We start from the raw sequence: 27,497 nt of genomic DNA on the forward strand, positions 1-27,497 counted from the left end.
AACCTGACACTCGTGACTAATATAAAAAAAAATATTTACAACATATTTCATATTAATATTTACTGTAAATTAAAAATCAGAATATCGTAGTTATTGCTCGTCAGTAATTTTTAAAAGTTCTCAACTCTTAATAACTTGAGATGGGGGGCGATTTTCTATTATAACACGGTAAAGTTTCGTAGTTTTAAATTATACTTACGTACTTTTTACTCGAATAAATTTAATTAAATAGCTTCAAACCTGTCACGATCGGCAAGCAATATCGCCCCAGGTTTCATAATATTGTCGTGTTGCAGTCAAAATGTCCAACCAGAAACAAAACGAAAAACCCAATAATGGAAAATGACCCCAACAAAAAAGAATCGAAGGGTAAACGGCTCATAAAAAAAGCGCTTCGAAGAAAAACCAGCAACAACAGCCAAGGCTCCGGCCAGGAACATGCCCCCCCGGGGCGAATGAAGAGCTTCGACAAGAGGGGGCCGGCCCTAGACGTCAACAACAGCGTGCCGCTACCCGCCGCCGCCGCCGCCGCCGCCGCCGCCGCCGACGGCGTGCAGCCCGAGCGCGCGCCCGCCGACCACCGCCCCGTCAAGATGGTCGACATCCAGGAGAGCCGCAACGAGATCTTCCCCGCCGATGCCGACGCCCGGCCCGACGATAAAACACTCAAACTTGACACGCCCCGGTCCCCCCAACCAGAAACTAGCAAAAAGACTCTAAAACGGGTGTGTTAGTTTGATGACGATTTAAATTCTGGCTTAGGACTTTCCTCGTGACGTAATCGTTCGATTCGGTGCCGTACTGAAGTTATTCGTCCCATGTAGGGGCTTACGCGTGTTTTTAAGGTGTCGCTATATTTAAACGATGTAGACGTAATCGATAGTTCCGTCTAATCGATGAGTTTACCCTTGACGTCAATGACTGAAGTTGAGTTGAATCTCGCTCGTTGTCGATCGACGTTCGACATTAATTGCAAAGAATTCCTTAAACCAGAGGCAAGGAACAGATGTCCCTCGTATGATTTAGTTTTAATTTCTTCGGCCGTTTTGAGCGGATGTTTGCTAAGAATATTTAATTTACTAAGCGCCACTTTCACCATCCCACTAACCCGGGGTTAAGCGGTTAAACCGTTAACCCAGTGTCAAATTGTACTGGTAAGCTTGGTAACTCCAGGTTTAACCGGTTAACCCCGCGTTAGTGGAATGGTGCAAGTGGGCCTAAGAAAAGATTTGTCAAATAAATTACGAAGCATAATTTCTAAGTTTTGTCATTGTATTTTTCAGAAATTGGAAGATGAGAGTGGAGCGGGCACGAGCGGCGCCAGCACGACGTCCGACACGGACGCGGACGACAAGGACCCCAGCAAGGATAAGAAAAAGAAGAACAGATGTGCCGTCTGCCGCAAGAAGGTTGGACTTACAGGTAAATGTCACATTCATTCTACACAAAGTAGGCCGCTAGTCCGGTGTCGGGACGTTACGACTAATAGAGAGTAACGTAACAGCTAGGGTTAGTCAACTTTTTCTTGTCACACGTTGCTAACGTGTGACAAGAACACACGTTGGTTACGGTCTCCTGAGTCACTCTTAAAATTCTAGGTTTTTCGTATTTAAATGAACCAAACTTGCATTTCATGGTAGACCTTTCCATAATGGGACATCTACTGAGCATGTTAGTAGAACATGGTACGGCAGTTCTAACAATCTATGCTACTATAGTCTCCTCACTGATGGGACAGAATAACAACAAGAAGTAGTTGATTGACCCAACAGCAATCTACATAAAATTGACTATATTTAGTCGTCTTTTTATAACTTTCGATTAAATCTAAATAACCTAAGTATCTCACTTTTTTTCTACTTTAATACTTACTACTACAAAATTTGATAATGAAAGATGCAGGTTTTCTCTAGTAGTATCGTTCGTAGCGTTTTGCGTATGCAGCGATAGCAACAACGTGCGAAACGAGCAGTTTAAACTTCGTAAGAGCGGTTGCCCACGTCCGATTTGTGATAAGGAAATCTGTGTTATCGCGCGTGGCGATGACGTGCGCTGTGTTGACTCGGTCGGCACTTCTCTACCTTCCATCGTTCCGGCAGTTGTGATTAGCTTGTACGTCATTCGACAACTATACTGGATCAACCAAATCTTGTCAGTAGTAAAAGGCGGCAAATTTGAAAAATCGCGGGTTAGCAACACTGTGTTCGAATAATTCCAAAATCGCGTGTCATCTGTGTGTTATCTGTGGAATGTGGATCGTGAATGACAGCCATCATCTTATTGTTTACATTCTGAATCGTTTCTATTTCAAGAGAAATTTCTGCTGTCACCATTAAATACCAAGATTATGCATGACCTCAAGCAAAGCTAAGGTGCCTACAATGTACAATCATTCTCGTTGACGGTAAATATTACTAAAATTTGAGGTTATGATAATTCATTCGAACTGACGTATGAAGGGCGGAAAAATAAACACGTTATGGTTCGATGTACATTGCTGCTTTTCTTAGCGCAATTCTGCCTGAATTCTGCTCATTGGGTGTTACATGGTGTTACCCTACTTTAATTTGCAGTACATTGCTACTGACAAGATTTGCTTGACGCACTATATTATTGTGTTTGCCGCTTCAAACCGTGAAATATTTCAACCAACACATACACTTTCCGACGTAATTGTAGCAATTAGGTATATCTACAAGAAAACATTCCATGGGTTATTAGCAGAATGCACGCATAAATAGACAGGTGGAAATCGGCCTGTTTCGAGAAGAGTCGTCGACATCTCTTCTAAATACCTAAAACTGGTATGGATGTGTTCCTCGTGATCTCTAGAATACGAAATGACCGGTTTTAGTTTATGGAGAGGGGGACGGGTCGAAAAAAAGGGGGGCAAAGATGGCGGCCGACCATTATTGATATTTGTTCACATCTTGAGTCCTATGGGACCGATCGGTTCGTGTGAGGTGTCGTTTGGAAGAGTATTAAACGTGCTATTATTGTTTCATAATAACCGTAGTCATAACTGTAGTCGTTTACAAAATATTTTAAAATATTTGATTTTATACCGTGCATGGATGGCATAAGTACTGATTAAATATGCGCCTAACTCAATAAATTACAACAATACCGCAATTATTTTATTACAAAATATACGAGACATTTCATTAGCTTACCAAAAACATAAGTTTTATTGGCGTATGATATTATATAACCAATTAATAACGAATTTTGTTCAGCATGGGTCACTACGCACCGTCACGTAAATGGCGGGCGACCGACGTAAACTTTTCATTATTTCTCGGGTTCTATTTTATTGATCAATTGCTGATAGGTACCATTTGAAAGGTTATTAAACGTACAATAAATGGTTTCTAATAGCCGTAGTCATAACTTTAGTAATTTACAAAATATTTTAAAATATTTGATTTTTTTACCGTGCATGGATGGCATAAGTACTGATAAAATATGCGTCTAACTCAATAAATTATAACTTTACTCCAATAATATTCTTACAAAATGTACGTGAAATTTCATTAGCTTTCCAAAAATATAAGTTTTATTGGTGTATGATATTATATAACCAAGTAATTACGAATTTTGTTCAACATGGGTCACTAAGCGCCGTCACGTAAATGGCAGGAGATCGGCGTCAACTTTTCATTATTTCTCGGGTTTTATTTTATTGATCAGTTCGTGATAGATACCATTTGAAAGAATATTAAACGTACTATAATTGGTTTTCAATAACTGTAGTCATAACTTTACTCATTTTCAAAATAATTGAAAACATGATTTTTTACCGTGCATGCACATAAGTACTGCTAAAACATGGTTCTAACTTAATAAATTATAACTTTATCGCAATTAATGTATTTACAAAATATACGAGACATTTCATTATCTTTCCAAAAACATAAGATTTATTGGTGTAAGATATTATATAACCAAGTAATAATGAATTTTGTTCAGCATGGGTCACTGCGCACCGTCATATAAATCCCAACAAACAATTAGGCGACACTTAGCACCTATTTTCTTACCTAAAGACAGCCTGGCTCTAGAATAGCTACATCTATAGTCTTAGTTTACAGTTTACAGGCTCTGGTGAGATAAAAGTGTTTAAAAGGTTCATCTAAAGATTTAAGATCTACAGTAGCTGTTTTGGGCGCTATATTGCATGTTAAGCTGCTAGTATTATAGCTTATAGCTCAAAGTGAATTGAACAACCTTAACATCTATATGAGTAATAATCTGCAATTTGCACTTAAGGTTCTAAACGTGTGATAAAGCCTTCTACTTATAGCTTTTTATATCGCAATCGCTACTTAACTCTCTTGTATGACTTACAGTCGAACAGAGAAGTTATGAGTCGCTATTATAGATCTAAGATCATGTAGTTACAGACGAGCGTTATTTAAATACCGTAGTACATCTTATAACTGTCAATAGAGTCATACTTACAAGCTAAAACTACAATGCCAAACGCCAATGAATCAATAGGTAAGCAAAAACTATAAATTAGACCGTAAAATAAAATAGTAAATAAATATAATATAGATAGTTTACTCAATATTGACCTTATCTTACTATTACTATACTTAAAACCGGACTTCACGGATAGTTATTATGTGGACATACGCTGCTACTCAAATAGTAGTCACTTATTTTGCATCCTGGAACGTGCGGCGACAAATATCTCTTTAACGCCACAAGCCTCAGATCTCACTAAAAAGGTGATTTTAAATTATTAACTACGGAGTGGGTTTGAAAACGTTTTACGTGTAGACGCGTGAGTCAAATAACAACACAGATATTAAGTACTTCATATGCAGTGGTTTTGCAATCATGAAAGCTACGAACTTAACGATGTTATGAACCTAGAACTGGGCTTTTGTCAAAAGAGTCAAACTATACTTAAGTTTCCTGTGATAAAAAAACAAAACAAACAAACCATCATTTATATCGATATTTTATCATTTTGGATACCTACATTATAAAATTTACTGTCAAACAATAATAGAATGCTGCTGGTCTACCAGGCGCTCGCCGCGCCGTGTGTTTGCTTGCTTGGCGAAATTGGTCCTGGCATACCTACATATATGTTTATAGTTGTACGGTAACTAAACAATATTTTTGGAAAGTTAATAAATAGTTTGCTGATTTTACTCTAAAAATTTCACGCTATATTTACTACATTATCTCTTTCTCAAATTATTTCAGTCACTAAGCAAACCTCTAAGGTAAAAATTAAACATTTTCTTTAATATTTTTAAAATGGTTATTTTGGGCCTCAGATTTCAAACAATCGAGTATTCACAGAAAATTTAATATGCTTGCAAATGGTATCCACCATATATCAGAAAAATAGAACCTGAAATATAATGCAAACTCAACGATGGCCGGGCTCCATTTACGTGACGGTGCACAGTACCCATGCTGAACAAAATTCATGATTACTTAGTTATATAACATTATAAAGCAATAAAACTTATATTTTTGGATAGCTCATAAAATTTCCCGTATATTTTGAAAATATTTATTGCGGTAATGTTATAATCTATTGAGTTAGAAGCATGTTTTACCAGTACTTATGTCCATGCACGGTAAAAATCATATATTTTCAATTATTTTGTAAATGACTACAGTTATGACTACGGTTATTAGAAACCAATTATTGTACATTTAACATTCTTTCTAATGGTATCCATCACCAATTGATCAGTAAAATAGAACCCGAGAAACAATGAACAGTTGAGGTCGGTCGCCCGCCATTTACGTGACGGTGCGTAGTGACCCATGCTGAACAAAATTCATCATTACATGGTTATATAATACCATACACCAATAAACCTTATGTTTTTAGAAAGCTAATGAAATTTCTCGTATATTTTGTAATAACATTAATTGCGGTAAAGTTATAATTTATTGAGTTAGACGCATGTTTTGTCAGTACTTATGCCATCCATGCACGGTAAAAATCATATATTTTAAAATATTTTCTAAACGACTACAGTTATGACTACAGTTATTATGAAGCAATAATAGCACGTTTAATACTCTTTCAAACGACACCTGAAACGAACCGATCGGTCCCATAGGACTCAAGATGTGAACAAATATCAATGCTGGTCGGCCGCCCACATTCCCCCCCTTTTTATCGACACGTCCCCCTCTCCATAAACTAAAACCGGTCAATTCGTATTCTAGAGACCACGAGGAACACATCCATACCAGTTTTAGGTATTTAGAAGAGATGTCTACGAAAATCGTGAAGGAGACGACTTGTGTTTAATTTAACGCCAGACTAAAATGCTCGTTAGAACATAATTTAAGAAACTAACTTGCACTAAAAGTAAATGATAAAAAAAAATGATTTTAACCGCCGCTTTGAAACAGTTGTTAGTGTCCCTGCAAAGTTGGACTGTCCTTTGTATGAAGTGGCTGTTCCCTTTTTACAACGGCGACGACCACTTGAACATGATGAGCATGAGTATCCACAAAAAACGTCTATACAAACACCGCAACTCCATTAAGTTTGGGTTGTTAGATGTAGATAACTTAGTAGTCTGCGGATTAAACCGTGAAATATATCCCTGGCCTTTGGTAGCCTTTATCGTGTAGTCTTTATTATATACCTATTTTATGATAACTTATTCTGGATGATGACTATTAAACCATAGATGCCTATAGGGACCGTGCGCGTTGGAGGGTCTGCCATCTTTTTGCCTGAATCGGAACCATACACATGTACTTTGAGACTTCACGCCAAAGCAAGTGCTGCCTTCTACAGTTGATGCACGTTCCCTGTATGTAGAAGCTTCGCACTGGTAGGTTATTGAAGAAGAATGAAGCTTCGGCGTGAGTGTGTGTACTCTTGTGACGGTACGTCTTGTGTGTTGGTTGCAGGGTTCGAGTGTCGCTGCGGCGGGCTGTTCTGCGCCGTGCACCGGTACAGCGACAAGCACGACTGCTCGTTCGACTACCGGGAGCTGGGCGCGCAGGAAATCCGCCGCAACAACCCCGTGGTGGTGTCGCAGAAGATACACAAGATATGAGCCCCGTCGAGTCCCGACCATCCCGTCTATCCTTTACTCTAAATAAATTGTCGATCGAGTTTGTGTCTCTCATTTACGTATGTAGATTGACTCGGCGCCGGCCGCGCCGCCTAGTATTTAGTTTACCGGATTCTTCGACAGAGTTTACCTTTTGACGGTTGTCGGACAGAATTTATCGTAAATGGCAATTGTTAACGGTAAATCGGACGCGCAGACTCGATCCATCGAAATTTAGATTTATTTGTGGCGAGAGTTTTACTTTTAAATTTTTATTAAAAGTTGTAGATAAAGTTCATTTGGGTAGGATTTCAGGATTAATTTCGAGATACGAGTAGCGTTTTGAATATTGTCCATTCACCTCCATTGTAAATATTAGATATAATTAATTATAGAAACAAATCCTATATATTGTAAAAAAATTAAAACTCCAAAAAAAGCTACATTGTTATGATTCCGACGGAGAGCATAACCTGCTTAACATTTACGAAGTAACAATTGTTAGCTGCTCAGCGAGCGGCGGGAGTCGCTCTCGTGTATATTGTACAGAAGTTAGCGATACTACACAACACAACGACCGGCGGCACCGGTGTGCGCCGCGCGGTACTCGGCGATACTGCACAACGACCGGCCGCGCACGCCCGCGGGCGTGAACGTCTCTGGTGTTAGTACTGGCATTTTGGTTTGGGAAGTCGTCGCTTTCTTATTTGTCTAACATTGGCGTAAGTGACTAGTGTTTAGCGAGATTGTGGTGTGTCGGATAAGGCGAGCGTGCGCCGCGGCCGGCCTCGTCGGTCGCACGACTGGTCGGGCGACGCGACCGCCGCAGTCGTGCGACCGGTCGGGCGACGCGACCGCCGCAGTCGTGCGACCGGTCGGGCGACGCGACCGCCGCAGTCGTGCGACCGGTCGCGCGGCAGTCGGGGCGATGCCGGCCCTCCCCCCGCACTGCTCTATGTGTGAAAATTTTAAGTAAGCATATACATATTATAAGTAGTCGACACTTTATATTATAGTAGGAAAGAATTATTTAGCTTTTTTCTTTTTAATCACAATATTATTCAAAATTGTATGTTTTATTATGTAACTTGTTCATTTAGTGGTGATGTTGGATCAATAATACTTACGTATCTATTGTTTCGGTCGTTTGTCCACGGTAGACTTACTAATTGGTTGGACTTAATTATTTAATGACTTTTGTTGTATATTTTGTTAGGTCATTGATTAATTTGGTCTTTTTGCTTGAACATAATCAGATAAAAAGATGATGTTAATAATGAATGATTTTTTCTTCTAACTTGCTGTTTTAATTTAGTTATTCTTCTATTAAAGTCATTAAATTTTCAGGAACATGATACTTTGTTGTTTTCTTTGAATCCACCCCAATACAACATCTATTTTGTTCACGATATCCTGAGTATCCTGACAATGTACCTACGGTCAGCACCAAACACAGTTGAAGTGGTTAAATAGCAATCACGAACCTGCACCTGAAGTGGACTGTATTGAAATTGCATTTCATTTGGCCACTTCCGCCATCACTATATCTGAAGTTGTTATACCCCGGTCGGCGACGGATGGTCCTGTGACATTTAATTAAACAGTTCTTGAATAAATGGTTCCTATGGTGATGCAGCCCATTTAACCCATAGTGATGGAGACCATTTGTAATCTCAGAGATAGGTATAAGGTAAACCAGTGGTCACTCGACTTGCTGTTAGTTGTAGCTGACTACATATACACCGTGTTTTTATTGAATTCCGTTAACTTCGGAGTATGGTTAAGTACGTTTAAGAGGACTAAATGGCATAGATAATTAAAAAAAAAATTTTTTTGCTTTTTTTACCAAAAAAAATTATGTTTAAAAACTAATTAAATGTAGCATATAGCATTGTTGTAACACGGGCATTACATTTAACTCAACCAAACAATTGAAATCTGTGACATATCAATGTCATTTCGAACATCGATCGACCGAGATTGTACTTGAGTTTAGTAGCAAATCTATAAACTCATTCTAAACACTAATCAATATGTAAACCGGCCCTAAGGCACGGGCAAGTGTACACGCTTGTAGAGGCCTTATAGCAAAAAAATTAATTATCGATTATCTCTGAAATGGAGTTAATTAGAATATCGGTGTCTTTGAGAAAGTTACTAGATTTAAGCTCAGGAATGCACCCTTGAAATTAACGGAAATAAAAAAAAACACGGTGTATATATAATATTTCTTATTATTTGGCGGTATAATCTATAGTTCGTCTACACTAAGTTTTCCGTCAAGTATGGCACATTGTCGCTGCAGACAGGGCCAGTACACACTGACTGCAACCCAACTGCAACGTCGGCGTGCAATTCCCATACAAATTGAGGTCTTTAAATAAATGTCATATACTAAAAAAAAGTGATCAAGGCCTCCAGTGCCCCATCGAACCAGCGTCCTCTGCTATCGCGGAAGGTGCCTGTGCCATTCGGCCACTGGGCCACAGCGGCATAGGTCGAATTTTTCCAAGTTCGACCTATGCCGCTGTGGCCCAGTGGCCATGCACTTCTTACTGAAGGCTTATGGCGCCTCCTGGCCGCCTCTAAGGTAGAACAGTATGGGCCCGGCCACATGTCAGCGGTGCGGCGCCGCCGCCGCCGCGCGGCGCGGCACCGCAGAAATCTGCGGCGACGCCCGCCGCAACGCAAAATTCTGCGGTGCCGCGCTGCGGCGCCGCAAAGCGGTGCGCGGCGCCGCGCGCGGTGCCGCAAAGCGGTGCGTTTCGCCGCGCGCGGTGCCGCAAAGCGGTGAGTTTCGCCGCGCGCGGTGCCGCCAAGCGGCGTGCGGCGCCGCGTGCGATGCCACGCTGCATAGTAAAGAATAAAATTCGACTACCAGTTGTTTAATCAGACATGGATCCCTTCACACGTGTTCTGCTCTTGCTGTTGTTATAGCGATAGCGGTTCGCCAAAAAACGCTGCAAATGGTGTTAAAGGTATGAAAATCGGTACGATTGATCTTTAGGACATTTGAAACAATTTGACCCGAAGCACCAACAAATAAAAAAAAAACGAGAGGAGTTATGACGTCATCTTTTTTTTGTATGAAATTTAAAAAAAAATTGTTTAGAAACCTATCGTGTGTAGTATTAAACGAAAGGGCTTTCTGAGCCTATTCCAAAAATATATCACATCATTACATTTGAGTCATTTTTTTTCAATTATAATAAATAGTATTTTATGCAACCGTTGTTTAAGAGGGGTCAAAAAAGGCGAGTGGCGTGAGTAACAATTTGAGGCGAAGCCGAACATTGTTAATAAAGACGCCACGAGTATTTTTTGACTTAGTTAAACAACGTTGCATACAATACTTTTTCTACGAGCAAACACTTACTTTGAAATAAAATTGTAAATTTAACAAATATTTTTCATGTCATCTAGTGGACTTCTACCTACGGTATGTAGATCTCACTAACGTTCGTTTCTTAAACCCACACTCGTATTTTGATGCCTCTCATTATGTAGCAGTCACATAAACTACTATTTTTGTTAAATATAACTCAAATTATACCTAATATCCTCATATCTAATTCTAATAAAGCAATTTTGAAAATATTTACATTTAGTATATTTGTTTTAATTTTTTTCTACTCCCGTACCTTTATTTGTCATTTAAAAGGTCGTACACACACCGTTAAACTCCTATGTTATAGTTGTCAAGACAAGTCTTTAGTCTATTCCCCAAAAAAGTATTTGTGCATACACGCAGTATCCTTTTGATACTTTTACGATACTTTGTGTAATCACCACTTAAAAAATATTGTATGAAATACATTGTTGCCAACCTAATTTTAATTGTCATCTCTGACAGATGAGTACTAAGTGCATTGCTGCCAATTTACAAAATTATTTTTATTATAATTAAAAAAAATGACTGAAATGTAATGATATGATATTTTTGGAATCGGCTCAGAAAGCCCTTTCGTTTAATACCACACACGATAGGTTTCAAAACAGTTTTTTTAAATTCCATACAAAAAAAGATAACTCATCTCGTTTTTTTTTTATTTAATGGTGCTTCGGGTCAAATTGTTTCAAATGTCCTAAAGATCAATCGTACCGATTTTCATACCTTTAACATCATTTGCAGCATTTTACTGAATTTTTCGGTGTACTGCCAGCGCTATTAAGAAGGCGCAGAAATAAAAAAACAATTGAAAAGAAAATTTTGGGTGAACCCATATCTTCGTATAATGAATGAAGATGCAAATCATTTCAAAAGAAAATACCGGCGCGGCACCGCAGAAATCTGCGGCGCCGCACGCCGCTCGGCGGCACCGCGCGCGGCGAAACTCACCGCTTTGCGGCACCGCGCGCGGCGCCGCGCGCGGCGAAACTCACCGCTTTGCGGCGCCGCAGCGCGGCACCGCAAAATTTTGCGTTGCGGCGGGCGTCGCCGCAGAGCGGTTTGCGGCGCCGCAGATTTCTGCGGTGCCGCGCCGCGCGGCGGCGGCGGCGTCGCACCGCTGACATGTGGCCTGGCCCTATGGTTCGACCTTTCTAACTGGACCTTTCTTTTTAAATTGAGGTCTGGTTGCAGTCCGTCTGTACGGGCTATTAGTGTTGGGTTGGTGTTGGGGCTCATTTAGACGGGGCGAGAACTCTCATGCGAGCATAGAATTAGAATAGACAAGAACAACTGTCAATCTTCAAAAGTGCGACCAAAAATGAAATGCAAGTGTGTGCGTAAACTGTCTATGTGAGATCAAAAATAGTGATGTCATGTTATAACATATTAATAATCTGTCGGTGTTTGATTGCTTTATCGACTACTTTTTCAAATGTGTTATTTTAAACGTTAAAATTCTACGACATTATGATGTATAAAATAACACCTGCACTGCGTGTGCTATCAAAATCGTTACAGCCTTATCTTAGTCTAACTCTTACTGTGTTGGAAAGTGAAGTTTAAATTTACTGCTAAACATCTGCACCTTCAAAAAGGTATAGCAATCATTATTTGAAGTCGGTTATAAAGGTTAATATCTTAATTGGGGGATCAACTTTTTCTTTCACTCGTTGCCATGGTTACGTTCCCCTGGGTCACTCTTTAAAATCTGATTTTTAGGCATTTAAATTCTCCAAACACGCTTTATTGTGAAACTTATAAACCCTTTCCATTGAGGGTCGTCTACCAAGCGTGTCAGAAGAAGGTGGTGGACAATGTCTTCTAACAAACTATGCTACTATTGTCTCTTGGGTGACCGGACAGAATAACAACAAGAAATAGTTGATCCTCCCAATTATGTCTTGTGAAGAAATGATTACATAGGTAGCTATTAATATACCGACAAGTTATCGATACTGTCATCTGAACATTTTGTCAAGCCCTAGCGTAAAGTAACAGTTTATGTTTTTACACAAAATAATTTAAATTATTGAGTAAGGTGAGTTCGACTAAGATCGGACACCGGGTAAGATCGTATGATTCAAATTTCTGCCTGTTGCGGGGCTTTTTTTTAATGCTGGCAAGGTGATGCAATGCCCGGGACAAAACAGCGCATTGCATCACCTTGCCAGCATTGAAAAAAAGCCCCGCAACAGGCAGAAATTTGAATCATACGATCTTATCCGGTGTCCGATCTTAGTCGAACTCACCTTAATATGATAAAATATTAGCACACAAAGGAAGAAAAACTTATAATCAACTGTATAAACCGGCTTCTTACACTTTTTATGCTGTTAATTTGACAAAATATCGTTAAGAAAATTTCGCTCGGAATATCATTATTCCTCTGAAATTAATATTTGCTAGGTTTATTTGGCCCCGTGACACTGAAATCCGGTACACTACAAGACACTATCTTCATTGTATTAGTTTATCAAATAGTTTTCTTCCGAATTTGTGTATATTTTTCAAATTGAAAATTACGGTGATACGCTCTTGGCCGTCCGCGGCCGTCGTCAAACTCAAAAATGGTCACGTTTTCTCATTTGTAGTCTGACTCTTTCGCACTCATGCGATGTTCATATACGTGATGGCTTCCCTTTCGCACACTTCAGCTGTCTGTCAAGCGCGAGCGCGACAATGACAGGTCTGTGCATGCGAGTTTGATTCACGGATTTAGAGTTAATAAACTGGATCGAGTACATTGACCAAAAAGTGTGTCCACATGAGAAGTCAAACTAGAGCCCTGCATCTCGTTCTAATTAGGGTGACCATAAGACATCTGTATGTGGGATATTAGGATAACATGAAATATATCAGTAGGGTGTGACATTTTCTAAATAAAGTGAAATTTTAAGTAGTCGGGTTTTTTCTTTCATTTGTAGTCGGCCTCTTTAGCACTCACTCATGGTATGTTCATAAAGGTAGGCTTCCCTTTTGTCCACTTCAGCTTTTTTTAAGTGTAAGCGTCATTGAAGATCTGTTTAGCAAATATGACGTTTTTTTTAAGTTGGTGCCTTTTTTCTATTGACGGAAATGTGTCCTACCTATAAAGAATCGATTGCATATATATAAACAGTTTGACACACCTTTTCCGTAACAAAATATTATGTATAAATGAGAGTCTGTAATGTTTAAGGAGTTAAGCACTTTGGTTTTTAATTTTGGCAATTGAAGGGATGTTTACAAAAACAACATAACTGACTACACTGGTTGACACCTGAAACGATTAACATGTTCTTAAAAAAAATGACAACCGCTCTAATCAGTTATGTTGTTTTTGTAAACATCCCTTCAATTAGGTATTCTATAACAAATCTTAAATTAAACATGCCGAAATAAAGACATACCTATTAAGTTAAACTTACTTTTACATTACCTACGTTAATAATAAGAATTCTGTGAGACCGATTCACAACGTGCCGACATCATAGTCACCCTAATGAGTTTGACAATGTTGTCTTGTATTTTTATAGTAAAATGTAATAATTGTGGCTGTCTTGTGAAACAATATTCCACAATTAGCAATTATTTCACTCCAACAACCTTTAACATAACATTTCTTCACAATTTTTAAGAAATTTCGCATTCACGTGTTTTGAAGAAATGTCATCAAGTTGGGGATACCAATTAATATTTAAAGTTACTACAAATCCTACCGTACTAAAATTTAGGTTTTTTTTGCTGTGTATGCGCTTGGTTTAATCAGTTAATAATATTGGCATCATAATTATTTACAAATTACTTAAAATATATCAGAACTGTAATCTGATTATAGCACTAAAATTGTATAAGAAGGTAATTAAATTCAGTAGTTTAATGATATAATTTCTACCACAATGGTATCTTTTTAACATTGGCAACATGTGCGAGTGAGACACAGGGCTCGGGTTTTTCTATCTCAAGTGGACCGTTTTCTCTAGTCTGGTACGAACAACTTTCTGTCTCGGTGATAAGGTTCAAATTAGTATGGCAAAAAAAGTGACAACTCGCTCCAGTTTAAAAAATATAACTTCATGGTTTGATTACATTGCGTCGTTTGATCGGTCGGCTGAATGGTCCGCAATGTAACTAAAATCGTATACGAGTTCGCGCGCCGTCTAAATGAGGCCTAATGGGGCCCTAAAACCGTTTTCGCCCACTAATTACGTCCTTGGAATTATGAGAGAGGCGCTGGGTCAAAGATTTATCATATTTGGTTGTAGTGAGCTGATGACACGCTAAATATTCCTGCGTTGTATTGTACGTTGCAAATGTTGCGATCTTCTTCAGCCAAGTAATTAGCTAGCTAATTTAACCAGTTGGCTGCGACATATATACCTACTAGATATTATTTTGGGAAAAAGGGGAAAAAGCGATACAAAAAACGTACAAACAAATGACATTTATTAACGGAGATCACAGATATAATTGACATAAATATCTATTTTTGTGTTTATGTTTTAGATTTCAATTGGAGAATTACATTAATGTACTTAAATAGTAGTAGTTAGTTCTTTTAATATAACTAATTACGTACCTACTTAAGTTAATATAAATATATAATATTCAATAAAAAAATCTTTATTCATATACATAACATACCTAGATTGGATAAGTCATCATCATGTCCAGCATTAAAAACGTATAGTCTAATTAAGTATGTATTATTGTACGTTATTATGGCACATTGTCTTACGTAGGTACAGTCAGCAGCAGAACTGGCCAGCTGTCCAAAATTACCTGCACGTGTTTTTTTTGTTGACTCAATATATTACAGCTGCTGACTGTATGTGCCAACTACCTAATGCGTATTGCTGAGCAAGTTCATACTAACTACAACTACACTATTTACTTAGTACTTACCTACCTATGTATAAATCAAGTACTTAACCTAAGTAAAGATTAGGTACAGTGATTTAAGGTTTACGGCTTTTTTATGGGTTAAAACAAGAAACAAATAAGTTTCTGTCATTTTGTAGTAATATTCACTGATTTATTGTCCATATATTAGTATATAGCGCATTTCTAATCCAGCGGAACAATCTGCTTTTCCGCAAGTCCAAGAGGCTTGGTATAACACTGCTTTTTATACCTTTGGCATTAGAAAGTAGGTAGGACCTTACCTAACAATGTAATTTTTTTTAAGGTTTGGTTTTGCTTCGCTTTGCGGCACAAAGTTTTAGAGATTAAGCTTTTAATTGTTACCCGTACCTACCTACATACTTTCGTAGTCTTTCCGAGGGAAAGATGACACATTAGGTACACAAAGGTGTTCAGGTGTAGGGAAGTATAGTTACTTTACTTCAAGGCCAATGTACCTAATTCTTGGCTAATTTAGATTAACAACCTATTACGATATCCTATGAAATACATTATTGTACACTCAATTTTATTCCTACATAGTTATTCCACCACAGCAACATTCCGCAGTTAAAATCGACCAATGTTTTTAAAGGATAATTAGGATCTGGATCTAAAACTACTTCATCTAAAAGCGGACTCCGGGGTTCTATGCAATACCTGATGAGGATGCAAGATGAGGCAAATCTGTCCCGGTTCAAATTAAATGCAACTCTTAGAAGTAATGTTAGTTGGACAATTAACGGGGATACCTAATTTCCTACTATTACTTAGGTATTCTTCAAAACTACACTTTACACAGTCAGTCGCGTTTTTCACTAAAACAAACGTTCGTCATGCAGTCCTTTGAGCTTGGTCATAGAGAAATATAGTAAGACAAGAGTGCTCACTCCATTGTTCAGACTATTAATTTCAGTGTCTACGTCTAGCATCGACTAGCGGAACTATCAGTACTGCTACTTGACAATAGATGTAGCACCGACCGGAAAGTCTTATCTCAACAGCATAAGACTTTCCGGTCGGTGCTACATCTATTGTCAAGTAGCAGTACTGATAGTTCCGCTACTCGATGCTAGATGCTAATAGTCTTTTTGGTACTAAAAGTGATGTATGGAGTGAGCACTCTATGTATTTTTTTCTCTATGGCTTGGTGTCAAGATTGGCGGTTACAAGTCGAGGCCAGTGACCTGCTTGATCCAGGGGCGCGCCGCGGCCACGCGCGAGAACACTACGAGCTTGCCGGGGCTGCACTCGTTGGCGTCGTCCTCCACCCACGACGCCACGCCCAGCAAGCGACGGTTCTCCGTGCTCACCAAGCCGCTGCCGCTGTCACCCTGCCAGTGAACATTGACAATTTTAGATGTTATAATTATTACTACGCCACGTCGTTTACATTCTCTTTGTCCACGTATATACGTTTTTGGAGTAGCTATAAATTTGTGAGGTAGCGATTGACTCGTAAGTTCTTAGTCCTTGGTGGAGGAGGATGAATTTATTTAATCAATTTTACTAAGCCTAAAAACAAGTGAGTTAATTTAGACTAGGAGACCTTCTGCTCCCATCCAAGAGTAGAACAGTTATTATACTACAAGCAGGCCTACCTAGCCTGCAGGCCGTTCTGGCCCCGTAGACAATTGTTCAAATTGTATAACTGTGTAACCTGGCTCTGGTATTTAAGAAAAATCTTGCGAATGAATCATGAGTATAAATATAAACCCAGCCTTTTTTTGTCAGGGAAGGTAAGTTTTTGAGGACCTCAACAATTTGAGTCAATAGGTTGAACTCACGTTGCAAGCTGAGTCACGCGTCTCGGTGCGGCCCACTGCGCACAGCATGTCTTCTTTGCTGTACTGAGGGAGAGTGGAACACCGCTGGTCGCTCTCCGTCCGCAACTTCATCCCGTGCATGTGCCGCTGCATGACGCCCTGGACAATGAAGTACACATTTTAGCAGTGGAAAGTAAAATCTGCGCCGTCTACCGGCTTCAGAGACAGTTGCGGCAATATGGCGTGCGTTGCGTTGACTGCGACTGTATCGTCAAGAGAGGGGTGCTAGAATCAACCGGAATGTATGTATGCACTGGCGGCCTAGCCAAGGTGACAATCGCTATCGCTTCGCCATCGAATCGCTTTTTGTCTCTCTATCACTCTTCCATATTAGTGCGACAGTGACAGTTGCGTTTCGTTCGCTACGTAGCGTTAGCGATTGGCATGTTGGCTACGGGGCCAGGGCTATAGCTATAACAGCGAACTTTGAAAAATGAACCTGAACTATGAAGGCGGGGAGTCGAATTTCGAACTTCGGAAATTGCGGTACCTAGCCCAGCATCGAAATAATAACGGGGCTTAGAGGCCGTTAAATAAGGCTGCAGTAGCGGTGATAAAGATAATAAATCAAGTGGACTTTTTGAGGACGTTCCAGATAAACCAGTGGTTCCTAACCTTTTCAGTCCGGTCACCCCTATGACGCCTATGACTAACTAGGGAACCTGATTTTACCCCTCCTCCCAATGGTAATAAAAAATAAAACGTGTACGTTTATTGTATTGTTATATTAGGTTAGCTTATTACCCCCGTAAAATACCAGTTTTACCCTCACGGGGGTAATTACCCCCAGGTTAGGAACCACTGAGATAAACAAACATGTTTTAGCGTAGCATGACGTAGCCCAGCTAGACTTACCCCGTGATGGGTTGCACCGAAACCGGCGTAGTCGACGGTCAGCGACTCCGGGATATCTTTCCCGTCGTCAAGCGGCACGGCCGCGATGTTCACGCCGTCCAGCTGCAGCGGGGACTCCAGCTCCACCAGCATGAAGTCCCAGCGAGCGTGTACCTGAAATCACAACCAAACCACTTGTTACAAATGCTCTATATGGGTAGCTATTAGTAGCAAGAAGTGAATGATACGTAGGTAAAATACCTTATAATAAAATGTTGCTTAATGAGAGCATGCACGTGTTGTAATAAAAAATACCTACTTAGGTAATTGAAGAGTAATCCCGGTACAGCCATCTTTGAGAAATCACGGAATATTGCAAACAAGGTCCCGACGAATAGAGAAGCTCCTTTGAACCTTGACTTTTTGAAGTCGAAAAAAGTTATTATTGCGGTGCGTTTAGGTAGAGCAGCGGGTTCATGAAACTCATTAGTACCTAGTCACTGGAAGTGCTAGAGTCGACTTGGGCGTGGCGCCTCGAACACCGTATTGTCAGTGCCACTTGCCGGCTTGATGCCCAATTCGTGCGTGTTGAGCCAGTAGAGCTCGACGGCCAACACCGGAGCACGCCGCAGAGGCCGTCGCTAGAAGTGTCAGAAGGCCTACCGCGAACCACGTTCGACGTGTTGCCTCCCTGTCACACTTAAGTACGAAATTACAAGTGCGACAGAGATGCAACACGTCGTACGTGGTTCGCGGTAGCCCCTCTGTGCCGACGGGCGTGGCGTCTTCAACACCGTATCGTTAGTGACACTTGCCTGTTTGATGCCGAACTCGCGTGTGTTGACCCAGTAGGGCCCGACGGCGAACAGCGGGTGCAGGTACAGCTTCTTCACCTCCAGGTGCACGCCGCTGCCGTCGCCCGAGTTGCCCGTGCCGGCCAGCACGTTGCGCCCCGGCGTGAACAGCGTGCTGCGGCGCAGAAGGGAACTAGATTTAAGTATTAGAGCGTTTGTTTAAAAAATGCACATCTATTCTTGAATGCATGCTTGTATGAGTTTATGGCGATTGTCAGGTTTTTATTGTTAACAAGCTTTCCAGTCATTTGTTACCGACATGTATGTAAGTATTTTATGTTGATAATTTTGAAATGAGTACAACTACTTAGTTGATTAAGTAGTTAATTATAGAGACATATAAAACTTGTTAACGAAGCAAAAAAAGATGAACTCGATAGATAGTTGAGCATGCATGGGTAAATTGATGCACATCTTTAAAGGTCTTAAATATAAATAAAATTAAGTAAAAAGGTTTTAAGTTAAACGGTTTTATTTTAGTCAGAAATTGTACCAAAAACTAGAAAATAAAAATTATTATTGTCACGGGGGCTTGATACGCATGCTAAATTTCATCGAAATCGGTTAAGCAGAAGTGGTCGAAAAATCGATTGCAAGATTTGAACACATATGTAGATACGTATATACAAAGAAGATACGGGGTCAAGCTAAATAAAACCGTTTAAAAAAGCTAATATTAATCTAGGTACGGCGGAACTGATTGATGAAACGCGCTAGTAGATCGGCAAAATATGCCTACTTAACATATGAAAACGCAATAATTAGCATTACGTTTATTGTTTACAACATAAGTAGTGTTACGTTCTAATCATTGGCTCGTTAAAGTGTGATCAATTATGATGATGAATCTTATTATGCTGGTATAAGGCAAAGTAGAATGCAGTTCTTAATCGGTAACAAAACTTAATGAGGAACCGGTACCTATATGTATACTTGTATAGGCACCTGTACGTATTTATTATGTAATGTAGGTAAGTATCTGCCTATAATGTTCTATTTACCTACATAAATAAATGAATAGCCCATTGTAGGTACTTTAGCAACCCAGTAACCCAAATCGGACAATAACTTAAACTACTTAAAGCTATGTAGTACAATTTATAACACAATTATATAGGTATACCTACTTCTATACCTAGTAGGTAGATCGGGATGCGCTTCGATGCACATTTAAGAAATACCCATAATAACCCGGATATTAAAATCGAATTAGCTAATCCTAATCTATCCTATTCATTGGTAATCCATTGATTTCTAAAATACGTTTTAGTGATATCTACATACAAACTACTAGATTTAACTAATAAATTCGCATTAAGTTCTTGCAAGAAGCAGAACTTTTGAAGTCACCAACTAATAACTTTGCTGCTTTGGTAAATATCTAGACATTTGTGCACTGAAATTCTCGGAGTACGAGTATGCTTATCTTATGGGTTTAAGGTATCCATTGTTTCTTGTTACGAGGATAGGGTACCATTTCGGCAAGGTTACCCTAATGATTTTAATACGCGTTAATTCTTGATTTCCTAAATATCCATCCATCAGATATACACATCACACACTCATACAGGCTGATATCTGAAATATCATTGCCAGAGTAGGTATTTATGAAATCAGAAATTATTTATTTATTATTCCCTTGACGCTTGACAGCAACATTGACTCTGTGACCCTTTTATCTGCACGTGTCCTGCAAGTTCGTCTTAGGTACTCAACTACTGATAGGTATATATTAACTACTTAAAGAAATCTTGCTATTGATTATTGCATGTTATTTCAAGTTAAGGAATACTTATGCTAAATCGGATCCAGATTTGTTGACAAGAAGACGAGGCAATATTAAGACTAAGTACCTTGGTAATTATGTATCTTTAAAAACAACCGTTATCGGGAGAAGTAGGCAGGGTACCTACGTAATGATCTGCTTAAGTGTTTATAAGCTAATTACCCGTATAACGCGGTCATTACTAATGCCTACTAAGTATAAATGACTTCCTCATCCCAGTATTTCGTTGTTACTCTTATTACTTATGTAGGTTAACTACTGTCCTAGGTACATTATGGGAGAAATGAATGCCTGAAATTCTGTGAGGTGATGGATGCGAGGCCTACATCAGTTAAGGTGTAATTGTGGATTTGTAATTGTATTTATTTGTAATTGTTTGTTTGTACCTGATTGTTATTTGTAATAGTTATATGTACCTGTTTGGTATATGTTAATATTAAGTTTCATGGCGCATTGGATCTGTCTGTAAGGTCACGTAAACATTTTTTTTCAAATAAATAAATAAATTATGCGTGATGCAACTCGTAATTAATGTTTCATAATCTTGAATATAAGGATGAGGATCCATTGAATACTTTTGATACGTATATCTGAGCATTAGATAAATGTTCTCATGCATGCCGCAGCCTGCACGTCCATTTATATAATTAATTATTATTATTATACACTATTACGACTATGCTGCAACTATGCATTTTGCGAACATTCGATATTTTAGAAGCCATTTTCGGTGGTAGGTATAACTCTAGGTATGTTAAGGTTTGGAAGACTGGTTCGGTTGGCGTACAGTTCATTAATTCGTGGTAACTGGTAAATACAAGCCAATGCAATAAAAAGCGTAGCCCTGGACGGGCGAGGCATTGTTAACTGTGAACAACGAACTGATACTAAGCACGAATATTAAGATGAATAGGTACCTACCCTAGATCTTAGGTTTACCTAGGTTTCCAAATAATTAAACCTAGGTATTTTTGTGCTACTAAAGGTTGACGGATGACTTGGATCCTTGGACAGTCAGATATAAAGCCTACCAGTGGCCAGCGGTAAGGATCCAGCTGGGATGGATGATGGTGCCCCCGCAGGCCCCGCCGAACAGCACCGCGTGCGGGTACTGCTGGTGCAGCGGCGCCTCCGCGTGGGGAACTTGGGGCACCTCATTGGTTAATGCTGGAAATAAAAACAATTATAATCAAGCGTATAATTTTAATATGATCTTGCAATGGTCAATGTTTAAACTAGCTAGGTACACGTAAAAAATATTAAATAGAAAATAATTTCAGGTACCTTTGCTGAACCTTTATCTGAAAGGGCAAAATGCTATTCAAACTACAAAATACACCACGCACATATTCACATTCAGCAAAACTGAATTGATATTTACATTAGAGGCATAAAATCATGGTAGTTGATCTATCTACTCATAAATTAAGCTGTCTCCAAAACTACACGGCTTAATGGGTTTCCATTTTGCTGAGTGTAAGTAAGTTAAGCATTTAAAAAATGGAAATAAATACCAGCATAATGCCGTAATATCTGAATGAGCAACTTGGCCAAATCCATTACATTGTAACGTTTTAAAAATAAGTAAATGGATCATACTGAGTTTCAGGTTTTAAGTTATTAATATTTTCTTCTTCGGAATGTTAAGGATCGGTAACATAAACCCACGATTCTTGCAGTAGCCATAACAAAGTCGGGCCAGTTTTATGCCATCAATTAGCGTCCAGTATCCGAAACCTCAGGAAACAAAACATGACAACTATTGCTTTTGCGTGTCCCTATCTCTGTATAATTATAGTCTGTATGATCCAAATTGACTCTCGAATTTGCCAGTGAATTAAAGTACCTCGGTAGTACGACTGAAGTTGACAAGTTTTAAACGTGCAATGGGAGTGCAGAGATGCGAGTTTAATCAATTTAATCATACTTAAAATTGCACGAAGTGGTTTGATCTTCCCAATTAACTGGTTGGTTTCAACAGCAAATTAGATACGAAGTTTGTACAATATTTGTACCTACACGCAGCATCTATTTTAGACACATTTACATAGGTAATATGCTAATATCTAATATTTCTAAGATACACAGATACAGTATGAAATTCGAGCGGGTTTATTTATTAGTGAAATAACGCGATGTGCGATGTTTTTATTTTTTTTTGTCAGAGGTTGTGAATGGTGTTGTGATTGTGGCATTACGTTCCCAGGGTATAATATTAAAGTGTAGTAAATTTCAAATGTGATGCGAAAGGGCCATGGATTATCCCCAGGCTACTTTCCCACCACACACACCGATCGCTCTAGTGCTCCAGAAGTATGCCCACTGCGCCCAAGTCTATTGCCCAAACTAGTGCTCACGCCAATTACTGGGATAAGTTGCCAAGCGGACCTCAGGCTCCCATGAGCCGTGGGCCGTGGCAAAATGCCGGGACAACGCGAGGAGGATGATGATAATTCGTGCGTATATTATGTACATGAACTGTTAAAGTATTTATATTTAACTTTAATGCACTGTAGAAATAAGTAAAAAAAAAACAATAATTAGACAACAGGCTATGGATATCAATGTTATCATAATAGGTACGCCTGATGATAGGTCCTAGGTTACCTGTGTTAGCTTTGTCGGTTAAATTTATAGTAAGTACCTACTATTCGTATTTTTCCCATAGTCCAGATTTCAAACGTCACAACAAGCCACACTAAGCGAAGACAATGCACTTTATAAATTATACAGTCCTAATATAAATAAAGACAGTCATCAGTTCGTTAAGTATTTATAGATTGCCCACTTGCCCAGGGCCCAGGAGTGAATATAAAGTGTAAGGGAGTAAAACTATTCTATAAAAAGGCTGCACTAGACAATAGTACATTATTACATAGGTACCTAGGGAGGTGAATTCGTGAATGCTCCAGATCGCAGGTGTATATAAATATGCGATCTGGGGCTTTACGAATTACCGCCCATGGTTTGTCTAAAGTTTTACGTCTTGCCTTGGCCCCTCGCGTAGCGGGGAGAAAAGAAAATCCCACTTACGGGCCTAGGGTGACGTAAATATATTTGTCAGGCAATTAAACAAAATATCTCTTTAAAGGCAGTAGCAGACAAGACCACTCAAACGAAGAACTCCCTCTACAAATCTTACCACTCAAAATGCAAACATTCTTTTCCATTCTGGAGATAAGTTCCAAAAATTCTGAAAATAAAATATTTGCCTGTGAATCTACTACTTCCGTTTCCGCTCATTATACAGTAAGATTACATTTTCCTAATTGTTTTTTTAGAATTTTATAGGAATTGACCTCTGTATCTGAGATACCGTCAATCTACATATGACCTCTCTAACTTGGACTTTATTGATCAATTTCCGTATTCTTACTAACTCTTAGTCTATCCACAAATTCCGCATTTGCTTAATTGTGTCTAAACGACTTCAAGTTTCATTTAGTTACTTTATGTAGTTCAATTAAAACTATCGAAACCAAAGCTGAAATCTTGATAAGTAACACGAATAAACAAATTTTCATTTAATAAATTTCTAAGACGCAAGAAGTCCGTATCCGTATCAAATTTAATTGAAAAAATCTATCCTTTGGAGAATCATTCAAAATAAATTCAAAGAAATATTTAAACAGACTTAAAAAGTATTTAAAGACAAGGATTATTTTACCTTAAGTATTTATTTTTAAAGATAATTACAAAATACCTTATTAACCACCTCTATAACTGAAATATCCTCTATCCTCACCTCTATTAATGGGACCCTCTGTAAATGAGACAGAAATTTATTTGTACCTGGCTAACTGAGAGCCTGGGTAAGTGGAATACCTGTTTAAGTGAGACAAATCTGATGCTCGTCCCTTGAAGTCTCACTTATCCAGGTTTCACTATAATTATATGTCCCGACAAGGTTTAACATAAATAGATCTATCATAAAAATAAGTACCTTATAAATTCTAAGACCGTAACTTGTAACATATTAGTACTCGCAATTCTCAGGTAAGTATGGACTGTCATAAACACATTAGCAAGCACGTGTGTAACACGCTGGACTCACACGATGATGAAAAAAAAAACAAGTTTCATTGAAACAATGTATCGGTGTTAATGTTAGTAAGCTATTTGGGAAAATAGGGTTATAATTATAAATATCAGATGTAGGTTCTATTTTATCCTATTCTGTTACCGAAATTTAACAACACTGGTATAAACAAAGGTACACAATTTAGAACTTATCAGGATCATGGTTTTGGTTGATGTAGCAGCAAGAAATGAGGTTCCACTTAAGTTTAACAGAAAATACAAGATTGGGATTTGATCTTCAGTCGTTAGTTTAGATTGAGATTTTTAAACTGGAACTTGGAGTAGGTATGATGAGCATTACCTACATCACCTACATGTGACTTTGGCCTACAAAACGACCCATAAGAAATATCGCTAATCTTAGTGAATTATAGTCGCCAAAATCATTGACTACTGCTGCGTTAAAAACTACATAAACATTAAAATGCACTTATAAAAAATCAGACCGTGGTACTTCATACTGAAGCAGAAATAATAGTTTTAATAATGGCAGGTTAATTGCCGGTGTATAGGTAGCAGTGGCGACAGCGGGTGAATTCGTTTAAATAGTCTTATCGGAGCAAAACAACGTTTTTCCCCATGGCCTTCTAACAGGTAAATATAGGTACATATACTATACCTATCTAAGTACTTGTTTCCGCATAAAATACTACTCCGTCGTCTAACAGCTACTGCTCAGATATTCACGTTATATTTTTTTTATTACTATATATTAACGTGAATACCTAACTGCTAAAAATATTCAAGTGAATCTCCATAGAAAGTATAGAGACGGCAAAAATGTAAAAATGTCTGTGACATACAATTACGGACAAACGGACATGATTTTGATTAAACTACAAGGGTTCCGTTTTTGCCATTTTCGCTACGGAACTGTAAAAAGATATGGCTGGTTTAGCTAGTAAAATTTGGCACAACAACTTAATGAAGATTTTTTTATTAAAATATGAATATTTTAATTACACATACCTACCTATTTTAATTGTATCAGAAAGTGAATTTAAATACAAGGTTTGTTTACGTGTGTTAATTGTTGATAATAAGAGCATTCTTAACTTAGAGTGCGTGATTACGATTAATACGAATAGTTACGGAGCACCTAGCCTAATGAAGGTGAACATTGTGTTGTTTATTTTATTGAATTATACATAAGCTACAAGTAGGATAGAATTATAATACCAAATTTACAGCATAATTTGACACCGAATTATAAGAGCATACCTACACCTATTTTACCTCCTAATACTACTAGTTGCTTGACTGTGACTCACGTCAAAGTTAACTAGTTTAATACCTACCTAAGTGTTAAATATGGCACCTTCGATGTTCGAAGAGAAAGGTAGACGAGGAAGGTACCCCCGATCTCTGATCTCAATGTACGTAGGTAATAAGTAGTACATTTACGTTGTATTTACTGTAGGTAGCTAGACTAGCTAGTAGCTACTTCTTTGTTTATTTTGTTAAGGTTATAGGTGCTGTAAATCTCACGGAAGCGAGTCAATTAAATGAAACTGGGCTTTAATAATAAGTGCCAGTATGTTCTGATTTATGATATGAAATGCACACGATGTAATTTTATAGGGCGATAGTTGAGCAAGATTCTTTTCTTTTTATTATTTAAGTATCAGTTTATTATCTTTGGTGATAATGGGTTGTCGAATAACATTACTGATAATAATGACTTCGTTGGCACTTGTCAGTTGTCAGACTTATTTGGAATAAATGGAAAAAGTAGGTAGTTTTATTTTGTCAATTTAGGCACCTACAGTTTCGGTTAAACGTTAAAGGGGGGATATAACAAGAATAACAAAACCCTACATACAACACATCGACAATATTACCTTCCTATTTACTTAACTACCTATGTAAATCACTTTTCATAGACGAAACACTTACTACCTACCTCTCCTATATGAGCTTATTAGTATGACTTGAAAACTTGCTCTGTCTGTGGTTAATCCTTAATGTTATTCTGATTTGTTTTCACTTTGCATACTGCACTGTTTCTGTTTTGATACAACCCTCATGCGATTATTTTGTAGGTTCCAGTTATGGTACGTCGTGGTGTTTATGCACTTCACTGGGTAGTCCAACACACTGACACTGATGAGCAGGTAGCACATGATACTCACTGTTGCCTACTCGTGTGGTGGTGAGCGCGGGCTGCGCGTCGGGGCGCGCGTGCGCGGGCGCGGCGGCGGCGGCGAGCGCCAGCAGGCACGCGACTCGGAGCATGGCGGCGGTTTCCCGGCGCGCGGCCGGTTCCACATGTTTTATAGCCGATGCGTCACTCGTGCCGGCGCGTACGTCGTCATCGGTGAGCACAGGCCTATTTCTTAGGTTTTAGGGGTCCCCATACAGATCAGAAAAAATGTGGTTCGATGCGGCAGGCTGGCGAACTATACCTAAAGGTGGACCCCCTTATCTATAATAGGTACCTAAGTATAATAATAGTTCGCCCTGAAACGAGAAACTCGCGGAGAGGTAATTGTTCATTTATTTACCTATGGAATAGACTCTATGTAGGTAGTCCTAATCGTAATAAATTATCATGATGAATTATGATTATAACAGGTACTTACTTAGGTATATTAAATAGTCATCATAAAGTATACTTACTTAGTTCATGAATACGAGTAGGTATCTAATAGTACTAATTATGTAGGAAATGGGCGTTTTTTTTAAGTTGTCCCCTACACATTTTCAAATTTGGGATTTTTTATGTTATTTCTACTCAGAATCACGAGCTCTTTCTATCCTAATAGGAGAAAAAAAGTGTCCCAAAATTTCCAT

At 38.7% G+C, this 27,497-nt stretch overlaps 2 protein-coding genes across 5 annotated transcripts in view; one reads left to right on the plus strand and one right to left on the minus strand.

The window, feature by feature from the left end:
- Positions 1–8,407, plus strand: part of LOC134662048 (AN1-type zinc finger protein 6) — a 46,501-nt gene extending 38,094 nt beyond the window's left edge. For 3 of the 4 annotated variants that reach the window (XM_063518315.1, XM_063518317.1, XM_063518316.1), the window contains 2 exons: positions 1,284–1,422; positions 6,907–8,407. In XM_063518315.1, coding sequence (XP_063374385.1) covers positions 1,284–1,422; positions 6,907–7,055 — 288 coding nt within the window. In that variant the 3' untranslated portion in view covers positions 7,056–8,407. Of the gene's footprint in view, positions 1–25; positions 169–296; positions 726–1,283; positions 1,423–6,906 lie in introns of those variants that run through there. The other variant, XM_063518314.1, reaches the window with a different exon arrangement.
- An 8,081-nt stretch (positions 8,408–16,488) lies between these two features.
- On the minus strand, positions 16,489–26,992 carry LOC134656945 (scolexin B-like). Its single transcript, XM_063512507.1, has 6 exons — positions 26,837–26,992; positions 21,656–21,791; positions 18,800–18,953; positions 18,006–18,158; positions 17,112–17,249; positions 16,489–16,658 (listed from the first exon to the last, which is right to left on the minus strand). Exons 1-6 carry the CDS (start codon positions 26,937–26,939, stop codon positions 16,491–16,493), a joined length of 852 nt encoding a protein of 283 aa, XP_063368577.1. The 5' UTR covers positions 26,940–26,992; the 3' UTR covers positions 16,489–16,490.
- Between the last annotated feature and the right edge of the window lie 505 nt (positions 26,993–27,497).

Source organism: Cydia amplana, chromosome 2, assembly GCF_948474715.1.
Source record: "Cydia amplana chromosome 2, ilCydAmpl1.1, whole genome shotgun sequence".
Taxonomy (NCBI): Eukaryota; Metazoa; Arthropoda; class Insecta; order Lepidoptera; family Tortricidae; genus Cydia; species Cydia amplana.